General features: G+C 50.7%; 1 protein-coding gene and 1 pseudogene across 1 annotated transcript; both read right to left on the bottom strand.

Annotated features, from left to right (window-relative positions):
- Positions 1–285: 285 nt before the first annotated feature.
- Positions 286–2,558, bottom strand: LOC101781954 (cytochrome P450 704C1). The gene is made up of 4 exons (XM_004976495.4): positions 1,579–2,558; positions 1,155–1,490; positions 843–1,046; positions 286–690 (listed from the first exon to the last, which is right to left on the bottom strand). Exons 1-4 carry the CDS (start codon positions 2,377–2,379, stop codon positions 508–510), a joined length of 1,524 nt encoding a protein of 507 aa, XP_004976552.1. The 5' UTR covers positions 2,380–2,558; the 3' UTR covers positions 286–507.
- Positions 2,559–7,260: 4,702 nt separating this feature from the next.
- On the bottom strand, positions 7,261–9,714 carry LOC101781546 (annotated as a pseudogene).
- Positions 9,715–11,320: the final 1,606 nt, after the last annotated feature.

Genomic DNA, 11,320 nt, shown 5'->3' with positions numbered 1-11,320 from the left:
AGTTTTTTTTTCTTTACCTTTATGTTGTATTTCTTTCTTTCCTTTTTTTATCGCACCACTTGTTCATGCTTTAGTTAAATTATATCTACTCATATTGTATCTACTTTGTGCTAAGGGACGTGAGAGGGAGTTGATCCAACCACTAAGATGTGTTACACAACAATCGCGGAGCCCCGCACTTGCCCGGATTTCAAGTTTTTCAACACAGGTGCCATGTAAATGCCAGATCTCTGATACGTTTTAAAAAGTTTAACTACTATATAACACCGAATATATAACACCGAATAGGAAGAAATACTCAGATTTAGTTCTTTTTTAAGTGAAAAACCGAGGATTGTCCAACAATCTGTGCACAAAATTCTATTTGCGTACATCAGCTTTCTAAAAGACAATCCAATATAATATACACAACTAATGAGCTCCACGTTATCATAAAAAGCAAAAAGATGGCATATTCGAATCCTGCTATCATCCCCAGAGGATGGGGACATACACAAATTGCCCATATCATCGTCGGAGCGACGCACGAACATACAGCGGGCGATCCATTTTGAGAGTGAGCATAGCACGGTAACCCACGGTGGCGTCGGCATCCCACATCTCAAACCTGTACATGGAGAGAAGCACGGCCACGAAGATCTTCATCTGCCTGTACGCGAATTCCTTTCCCAGGCAGACGCGAGGCCCCGCCTGTGTTAACAGACAAAAGACAACAGGCTAAGCATGTGACATGCTACATGTCACGGTAGGCGAAGGACAGAGGACACTCCAGATGTTGGAGCTGAAAAGATCACGGATAGGTTGTTGATTGGTTGAACGTGAGTGACGACGTGAGATCTCACCTGGAAAGCCGTGAACTTGAAGGGGCTCTCGGTGACGAAGACACCGTCGCCGTCGAGCCACCTCTCCGGCCTGAACTCCTCGGCGTCCGCGCCCCACAGGAACTCCATCCTGCCCATGGGGAACGGCTGGTAGTTCACCATGTCCCCTTTGTTGACCGCGTAGCCGTCCGGCAACGTGTCGTCCGAGAAGCAGCACTTCACATCCTGCAACAGAAGAAGCCCGCAACGAAATATCATCACCCAATCAACGAGCCATTCCGTGAATTGTGAAACCTGCTGTCCAGGAAGATGCCGAGTTCAGGATCTACTCACGACGGGCACGGCGGGGTAGAGACGGAGGGTCTCCGTCAGCGCCGCGTGGAGGTAGTGCATCTTGCCGATGGCGTCCTCGGTCAGGCACGCGACGAGCTCCTGGGCGCCGACGTCGCGACCGCCCGTGGCGGCGGCGCGTACCTCCTCCGCGATCCTGTCCTGGATGGCCTGGTTCCTGCAGAGCACGTAGAGGAACCACGACAGAGTCCCCGCGGTTGTGTCGCGGCCGGCGATCACGAAGTTGAGGATGATGTCCCGGATGTACTTGTTGTCGAAGCAGCCGGGATCTCGCTCCCTCTCCAGGAGAAACCTCGACAAGATGTCCTCCTTCTTGGCCTGCCGGAGAGAAACATCACTGAGTCAGAAAATGGTAGGAGAACGCGCGCGCGCACCATGGCGAGGCTGCACGCTGCAGAGAGCTCACGAATTCTTGTTGGTCTCTTCCCATCTGCTCGATCTTCCTGTCGATGACGGCGTAGATGAAGGCATTGATGGTGCGGAGCCAGCGCTTCATGGCCGCCTCCGACGAGAAGTTAAGGAGCCTCTTGGCCTTCCAGAACGGGTCCAAGAAGCGGTGTAGAACCTGCTCGCTGGCGTTGTCGAACGCCCTGGCGAACGCCACCCCCTCCTCGCTGGACCCGGACAGCACCCCCAGGCTGACACCGAACCCGACCTTGAAGATGGAGTCCAGCGTCGACCGCATCAGCAGGTCCGAGATGTCCAGCCTCTCCCCGGCGCCCCGCGCCGCGGCGGCCACGATCCCCGCGAGCTCCGCGGCCGTGTCGCCGAACACGGCGCTGCTGTAGTCGCGCAGCACCCGGGTGGAGAACTCGTGGCTGGCGACCTTCCGCTGGTGCCGCCACTTCGCGCCGTCCACGTTGAAGATGCCGTCGCCGAGGAGGTCCTCGGCCAGTTCGTGCAGCGCGCTCCCCTTGCCGTAGTTGGCCAAGTTAGTCTTGAGGATGTACTCTATGTTGCCGGGCTCGACGGTGTAGATGTAGTTGCTGGTCGGGGTGAGCATACGGAAGGTGCGGTGCCTCCGGGCGAGCTCGGTCTGGTACTCCACCAAGCGGCCGAAGTTGAACAGCTGGTGGAGCACGGTGCCGGCCACCGGCGGGTACTTCCGGTTCTTGCCGGCGGCGCGGCGCCGGCGCGCGAGGTAGAGCGCTAGGAGGAGGACAAGGGTCAGGGCGAGCAGCGCGGGTTGGCTCGGTGGCGAGTCCATGCCCGGCGGTGAGCGCTGGCGTCCCGGTGCGAGGCTGCTGGAAGGTGTCGACGCACTGGAGGAGTTTGCTGCCACTCGATTAAAAAAAATCCCTTGCGGACCTTGCGGTGATGGGCAGGAAAAAAAATATCAGATCAGATAAGATGGCCAAGCACGGTGCCTGAATTTGGTCATCACTACCACCTCCGTCTGGCTTTGATTTAAGATTATACTCCATGTCTTTGCAAGGAAGCACACATCGTGTAACATCACGTCTTATGACTTTGGCTTCACACTTCACAATCACTAGGCGCTTGGCAAATTTTATCGAACCCTTCCACCGCCTGAAATATGGGAGTTCCTCATTTTGACTTATGTGAAATGGTGAGAACACGATAGCCGCTTCATATGTGACTTTCCTGATTATCGCTGCTTGTGAAAGTTATTTGTAGAAAATTATATACTTATTTGTGCAATTTTTAGATATAACTTTCCTTACCATTTCATATAATAATTATTCAGCCCAACTTTTATATGAATATTTATGATCAGAGCTTGACACAATAACATTTCAGCACAACTTTCATGTCAATGTTATTCAAAGAACCTCTCACGTGAAACTTTTTATTTATGGATGTTTTTACACACATAATTTTTTGTCGTTTTAATTGTATCCAAAAAATTATTTATAAAAAAGATTGATAATGATATGTGTGGCGGAAGACCTCGGATTAACTCAACTAAAGCACGGTTCAGTCGCTTAACACGCGATCCTCATGCCTTAATCAAGTTAACTCGATGAGCCGTCGGATCTCATCCGATTTAACCACTTAACAGGACCGAGTTAGCATAGCTCACACGAAGATGAGTGGTTCCAGAGAATACAACGGATCCACAATTGGTTTAACAATTCATTACACACGGGTTGAAATGAGAGTTTTACAAGTTCTGAAGGAAACAACGGAAGACAAAACATAGCGGAAGCTAACGTCGGGGTTGGATGTCCCTGGTGAGGCCAGACAGGACATCAATGATCCCATTCCCCGCCGTCCGAGGAAGGATCCCACTCGACCGTCCACCCAGGAGGAAGCTGGGGCGGCCAAGTGCCAACAACAAGCTCAGAAGTTTCAACTTCACCTGAAAAAAGATGCCACAACAAGGCTGAGCTTCTAAGCTCAACAAGACTTAACCGACCGATGAAAAACTACTTCACCACTTCTAGACATGCAAGGCTCTTTGGCTGAGGGATTTTGTTTGCCAAAAAGCAACTATGTTAGGTCCTTACTTCCAAAGTTTTAGCTCAGATTCTAAGTTCATTAGCCAGTCTACATTGGCAACTTACACTAAGCAAGCATAGATCCAACATTATGTATATAAGCTCAACATCAAGACCATATCATCATCAGACTCCTTCATTACTCAGTGTAGCATAGCGATCAAGCAGTCCCAAACTGTGAGAGGCAGACGAATCGATTCGAGTTCTTTAACCATGCATGGTGAACCTAACCTCACGACATCCGCGCACCACTGAGGGTCGCTTCCTGTGTCGGCCGTCCCCATCAATTCCCTAACCCGTGTCGGGCCCACTTCCCTTGGTGCAAGGTTCCACAGACCCGGCCTCTGCCGTTCTGTGACCACACTTGCCACCACGTGCAGCCGCAGGGAAACTTCGTTCCAGAGATAGTGGATCGAACCGCTCACGTCTAGGTTCAATCAGGTACTAGGCTTCCCCATCCCATAATAGGTATGAGATTAGTACTTTCAAACAGTTGATCACGAACACCACCACTGTCAGGCCTTAACAGATTCAATAAACAGACGGAGCGATCAGCCGACCACCAAAAGAGTTAACCATAACCCTGCCCCGTCCATCGTCCTTATAGTTATAACCAGAAGAGAACATCCAACTCCTATAACTCGCGAGTGACAGGAAATCACTCGACTTTTACCGAGTCCTATTAAGCATTACAACTACTCGGACCCAACAGACTAGTGTTCAAGCAAAGGAACTAAATCATGCATCTAGGGTTGCAAACAACTCCTATACGTAAATGCACATTCATAAGAAGGAAGGCATGTGCAAGTTTAGAAAGTTGGGTTAATGCTCCGGGGCTTGCCTTCAAGCGAGGTGGAAGGGAACTGGTCCTCAGCAGGTTCGGCTTCGGCTTCTGTGCTCGGTGGCTCTGCTACTGCTCCGTCTTCAGACGCCGGATGTAGCTCGTAGGTGCCGTCGGCGAGATGTAACTCTACACGAATGCAAATGCAGGAGTTAGCACTTAGACGGTTATTTCAACAACACTTGCAAGTTTAAGCTCAGACACTTGTAGCAAAGCTACAGAAAGGTGGGGGAAGTTCAACTTCAGTTGGTGGAGAACAGGATAAAAGGGTCAGATGGGGATAAACTTATGATCTGACCCTCAAACTTAAGGAATAACTGTGCTGGGGTCCTCAGACTTAACACAGAGAAATCCCCGATATTTTACACAGATACCCTCAGGTCAAAGAAAAAGATACAGCCGATCCCTCGGGCGAGGTGGATAAGGGTCGGCGGAACAGACAGGGTCGGGCGCGACGGAAAAAGGGTCAGGCGAATCGGGAAGGGTCGGCAACTTACCTTCAGGTCTACTGGTGAAGGTTTGGGGTCGGGAAGGAGCAGACTTGGGCGGAAAGACTAAAACGCTAAGGATTGGGCGGCGGCGAGGTTTGACTGTGCTCCGACGGCGGCGGAGCTTCTTGTGGACAACAAGAAGGCTCTAGCACTGGGCGGAGGAACAGACGGCTGGTGGGTTGGGGAGAAGCGGGTTTGAGCGGAGAGGGGAACTTCTCAAGAGCTCAGCGACAGTGCTCAAGTGCGCGCAGAGTATGGGCGGCAAAACAACAATAGCGAAGGAAACTCCAGTGGGACTCTGGTATGCCTTTTTATAGCTGCGCGGAAGAGAGAGAGAGTTTGAGTAGCACGAAGACCGGGAAGAAAAGGATGGAGTGCGCTGCCATGGCGGCGATTGAGCAGCGGTGGACGGCGGAACAGAGCCTTGGAGACAGGGTCTTCGGCTATTGGGCACTGGAGACAAGGCCGGTGCAGGCGCGGCTTTGCCGGGATTTAGATTTGGCGGAGGCGAGCGTGGTCTGGTCGCGTCGAGCGGCAGATTTGACTGGCGGGTGACAGGAAGAAGGGTGCTGCCAGCGAGGTTGCAGCAGGCGAGGTGACAGCGCGAGCGAGCGCAAAACAGCGGCTTGCCGGGGCACATCACTGGCGAGGTGTAAAAAGGAGTTGTCTCTGCCGGAGTCGTGGTTGGCGAGGGAGGTAGCGTCGTGGAGCGAGCTCGTGGGCGGCGCGACTGTGGAGAGGCGGAAAAATCGAAAGGCATCGGGGCTTGCAGCCGGGGATCCGGGCGAGATGATGGGCGCGGGTCGCGAGGCGGTCTGACGCGGCAGCGGCAAAAGCTCTGCCACGGCAGCGACGGGGCACCTTGGCGTGGCCGGCGAGGGCGCGAGCGAGACGAGGCGAGGCAGAAAGGGTTGCAGGGGGCTTCCGCTGCGATTGGGGAGGAGGGCGCGCTGATCCATCCTGTCGCGACCGGCGACTGGGCGAGGCGACGGGCGTCGGAGAAAACAAGCCACGCGGCGGGGGAGCTCTGAAGCGGGCGCAGGCTGCTCAGGCGCACCTGTCTCGAGAGAACCGGGGAAAAGATTGCGGGTCCACCAGTCAGTCTCGGGTTCTCCACAGCTCCAAGATTGGAAGGAACACTGCCCTTGGGACTTAGAAAGAACCGGCGGTTTTGGTTGGGTTTTCAGGGGTCGGGGCTGAGAACTGGACCTTGGGCGCTCATGCTCGGAAAAGACTGGGCCAGCTGGATTAGGGACTTGGTTTAAGATTAACTCGACCGATTAACCAAGGTCATTACAATATGTGGGTCCCATATTTTCGAGAAGATAAAGGCAGCACCACCCCCCTTATACTGAATGTTTATTGATTTTTTAATTACAAGATAAAGAGGATTGGAGAAATAGGATATGTTAGAGTTCCTGTAAGAAAGCATATTGACTTATTAAATTATTTCAGTTTGATAGGACTAAAAATCTTACATTGAAAATTGATGGTGGAGGAGTACAACATATAAGGTGGGGCAGCTCTTATCCATCAAGCTAGAGTTTGGGTTAAGTTAGGCCCGATGTTTTGTTGTTGCGGCCTCCGATGGATCTGTTCCTAGTGGGGTGCCAATTCGTGAGCATCGAGAGCTAGATCGGAATCTGTTGCACACTCTTCCAAGTGATATAAGAATCAAATGTCAGGAATCCTGGAAATCTTCGAAGTCACGTAGTGATCAAGGGAGTCCATACACATGTGGTTATGTTGTGACTGGAGAGTTGGACTCCCTATCTGAGGTAATCTTCCGGAAGATCACATGGGTTGCTTGTGATGTAAGAATTAGGCCCAATGTGTGATGGGGAAGATTGTAAAGCTTAGTCTCACATCAAAGATTGATAATGGGGGAACACATATAAGGTGGGGTAGCCCTCACCCATCGGGCTAGCCTTTTGGGTTGAGTATGGTCCGAGACCTTGTTGTTTTGGGCTCCAGTGGATCTAGGCCTGGTGGGGTGTCAGCTCATAGATATAGCGGGTTGGGTCAGAATTTGCCGTACACTCTAACATCGTTGGTGATATATTACTATTCAGGGGTCATCTTATCTAATCTTGTACTAAGGTAGACAGTCCAAAAAATAGTTTGGGAATTGAGATAATCTTAAAAAGTAATCATTTCAAAATAACTCATCTGATCCAAATGTAAGACATTTTAATGAATACTAACTTGACGGAGTAGATGTGCATTTTTTTAACTTAATCAAAATTATAGAAGCTTTACTTTGAACAAATTAACACGTCTTACACTTTCGCACGTATAGACAGTGTTAATGTTTGATATATTAATCATATTTTTTGCAAATAATATAGTAATCATATTTGGTCTATATATGATTAGCAAAGTACTACATCCGTCCACCGTCTTCAATCACTTGACGTTTCGGACAGCCAAAGTGACTTACAATTTTGTATATACTCCCTCCGTCCTAAAATACTATTTATTTTATTTTTTCTTGGTGCATAACTTTTGTTATATATCTAGACATAATATATATATGTCTAGGTGCATATCAAAAGCTATGCACCTAGAAAAGTAAAAAAAATAGTAATTTGGGACGAAGGAAGTAGCTTCTAAAACGTCAAATTATACTGCCAGAGGAAGTAATAAAGGGTCCATGCCTCCACATAGGCAGAGGCCGGACCACTTCTCAGTTCTCCCGTTGCCGGATAAAAAGAGACGCAGACGTTTGACCTTTTGATATCAGGCACGAGTACAGCACGATGCCCACCGGGACGACGCACGAACATAGAGCGGCCCGTCCATTTTAAACGTGAGCATAGGCCGGTAGCCCACGGTGGCGTTGGCAACCCACATTTCAAATCTTTTTTTAGATTAAGATCCCACATTTCAAATCTGAAGAGGTAGAGAAGCACAGCCGCGAAGATTTTCATCTGCCTGTACGCGAATTCCTTTCCCAAACAGATGCGAGGCCCTGCCTGTATATTGAGCAACTAAATCAGACGACAAAAGATGTTACTGCAGATTATATTGAGCAACTCAATCCGTATAGCGAAATGGTGCCGGAACTCACCTGAAAAGCCGTGAACTTGAAGGGGCTCTCAGGGACGAATACGCCATCGTCGTCGAGCCCTCTCCGGCCTGAACTCCTCAGCGTCCGCGCCCCATAGGAAATCCATCCTGCCCATGGCGTACGGCTGGTAGAGCACCGCGTCCCCTTTCTTCAAAGCGTAGCCATCCGGCAACGTGTCGTCCGACAAGCAGCACTTGAGATCCTGCAACAGCAGTCAGCAGCCACCAACGAAATCCATCACCCGCCAATCGAGTCATGGCGTAAGCGTAAGGTTCACAAAACCTTACGCTGCGTGCCGGGTTGTGGGCACTGGCAACTTACAATGGGCACGGCTGGGTACAGCCTGAGGGTCTCCGTCAGCGCGGCGTGCAGGTACTGCATCTTGCTGATGGCGTGCTCCGTCAGGCTCGCGGTGAACTCCTGGGCGCCGACGTCGCGGTCGCCCGTGGCGGTGGCGGCGCGCACCTCCAGCGCGATCCTTTCCTGGATGTGCTGGTTCCTGCAGAGCACGTAGAGGAACCAGGCCAGAGCCCCCGCCGTGGTGTCGCGGCCGGCGATGACGAAGTTGAGGATGATGTCCCGCAGGTACTTGTTGTCGAAGCAGCCGGGTCTTGCTCCCTCTCGAGCAGGAACCTCGACAGGACGTCCTCTTTCTTGGCCTGCCAGAGAGAAACATCGCCGTGTCAGAACCCTGCGTGTGTTCGTTTCCATGCATCCTGAATGTCCTGTGAAGTATATGAGCGCACGAATTCTTGTTGGTCGCTGCTCATCTGCTCGATCTTCCTGTCGATGACGGCGTACACAAAGTCGTTGACGGTGCGGACCGAGCGGTTCATGGCCGCCTCCGACGAGACGTTGAGGAGCCTCTTCGCCTTCCAGAACAAGTCGAAGAAGCGGTACAGCACCTGCTCGCTGGCGTTGTCGAACGCCCTGGCGAACGCCGCGCCCTCCTTGCTGCACCCGGACAGTGAGCCTAGGTTGACGCCGAACCCGACCTTGAAGATGGAGTCTAGCGTCGACCGCATCAGCAGGTCCGAGATGTCCAGCCTCTACCCGGCGCCCCGCGCCGCGGCGGCCACGATCCCCGCGAGCTCCGCGGCCGTGTCGCGGAACACGGCGCTGCTGTAGTCGCGCAGCACCCGGGTGGAGAACTCGTGGCTAGCAACCTTCCGCTGGTGCCGCCACTTGGCGCCGTTCACGTTGAAGATGCCGTCGTCGAGGAGGTCCTCCATCACGTCGTGCATCGTCGCCCCCTTGCCGTAGTTGGCGAAGCTGGTCTTGAGGACGTGCTCCACGTTGGCGGGGTCGACGGTGTAGATGTAGTTGCCGGTCGGGGTGAGCACGCGGAACATGCGGTGCCTGCGGGAGAGCTCGGTCTGGTACTCCATATATCAGACGGTCGTAGTTGAGCAGCTGGTGTAGCACGGTGCCGGCCACGGGCGGGTACTTCCGGTTCTTGCCGCCGGCGCCGCGGCGCTGGCGCGCGAGGTGGAGCGCTAGCAGCAGGGCAAGCGAAAGGGGGAGCAGCACCGTGAGGCTCAGCAGTAGCGAGTCCATTTTCGGCTGCGAGCCCTGGTACGTGTCTCGGCGCGAGACGGCCGGCGGCCGTTCTTGTTTGCGTCTTGCGTGCGGTCTGCAGGGAAGTGGATATGATGCTCTATGGAGGATGTGTGTTTCGTTTCAGTGACCACCAGGGGTTATATGCTGGGCGAGTTTCAGAGATCGTTTGAGATGCCCAACCACGGCGTCTGAACTTTATCGTCCATCACCACCGACTTTGTCTTGCACCGTGGATATCCAGCGTTCGTACCTTTTGGCCACATTATTCTTGGTCCTTTTCCACCATTTTCCTGCCGCTGAACTCGTGCACCGTTGACGATGGTATTTTGCATGACATATAATTATAAAAACATGTGTGATTTCCTTCGTACGGAAAAGGGACACAACCTAGTCTGTCCTGGGTCCAAATGTGCTGACTTTAGATGTATTGAATACGGATATTACGGAGGCTTCTTTTAAAACGTACTAATGCAACGTCCGGAAATCTAAAATAAATCGGACGTTCTGATATACGTTGCAATAACTATTATTTCCGCATGTTTTATAGTGAATGTTGCATGAAACATAGTGTTCATGTTGCGGTGAAAGTCAAACGACGTAGTCATTTTTTTCGCATATTTTTCAATATTTTAACTATAGATTTACGATGTTGCAGATGTTTTGTTTTAATATTGCAATGGAGTGTGCGATTGAAAAATTTCCATTGGACGTCCGAACGCTAGCAGTACCCAACCTACAAGTTAAGCTATATAGGATCTTAGGTGGACACTTTAGAAAAAAATCCTAGAAATTTTCATAAAAAAAGCAAAACATCTAGCCATCAATCGGTAGACTCAAGTTATCATAACCATTTGATCTATTATGTTTTCTAAAAAATTATCCACCTATGCCATTATGAAAATAGCCTAAAGTAACCCGTAAATTTATATCTAAATTACTCATTATATAAAATAAACTGAAGTAACCCCTAATCTTCATCAACATTACCCACTTATTCCATTATAAATAATATTTAAATTTGTAATTAAATTACCCATCACTTAAAAATAACATAAAGTAACCCTTAAATTTGCATCTATATGTCGGTGTTTCGGACCGCCGACTAGTGATCATACGCCGCGATCTCCTCACTTTCGATAGCTAGCACACAAGAGACAAGTGTTCCTTGGATCAAGTGCACTGGGCTTACAACGGGGTTCCTGCAAGCAAGTGTTCATGCGATGTGCGGATGTATGCGTTGAATGCGAGATAAAGATAAAGGAAGCCCGGTTCCCCTTATATAAGCCAGGGACCGGGCAACAATGTTGAGAAATGGAGGTGGTACTGACTGTTGTACGTACATCTATAGGCCCACCAGAAGGTTTGTATAGTCCTAGATACATGGCTGGACACCGAGACGTGTCAGACATGAAGAATACGGTGCAGGACGGCGTGGTCTACATAGCAAGACAGGAACTAGTCAAGGATTAGGAAAAGTACTCATAGCAGTTAGGGTAGGACTCATCTAGTCGAATTCGACTAGTATTCTTATAAATCAACTGACCTATAACCCTGCCCTCGGCAATTTAAAGCGAGGCAGTGACCCCCTCCAAAGCAATTCAATCCAACCAACACACAGGACATAGCGTATTACACAATCTAGCGGCCTGAACCTGTCTAAATCGTTTGTCTGAGTTCACCTTCGAGTTCCTGATCTTGGCGAGCCCCACTCACTAATTACTACC

This window comes from Setaria italica, chromosome VII (assembly GCF_000263155.2).
Source record: "Setaria italica strain Yugu1 chromosome VII, Setaria_italica_v2.0, whole genome shotgun sequence".
Taxonomy (NCBI): domain Eukaryota; kingdom Viridiplantae; phylum Streptophyta; class Magnoliopsida; order Poales; family Poaceae; genus Setaria; species Setaria italica.
This window is presented reverse-complemented; position numbering and strand designations above follow the sequence as displayed.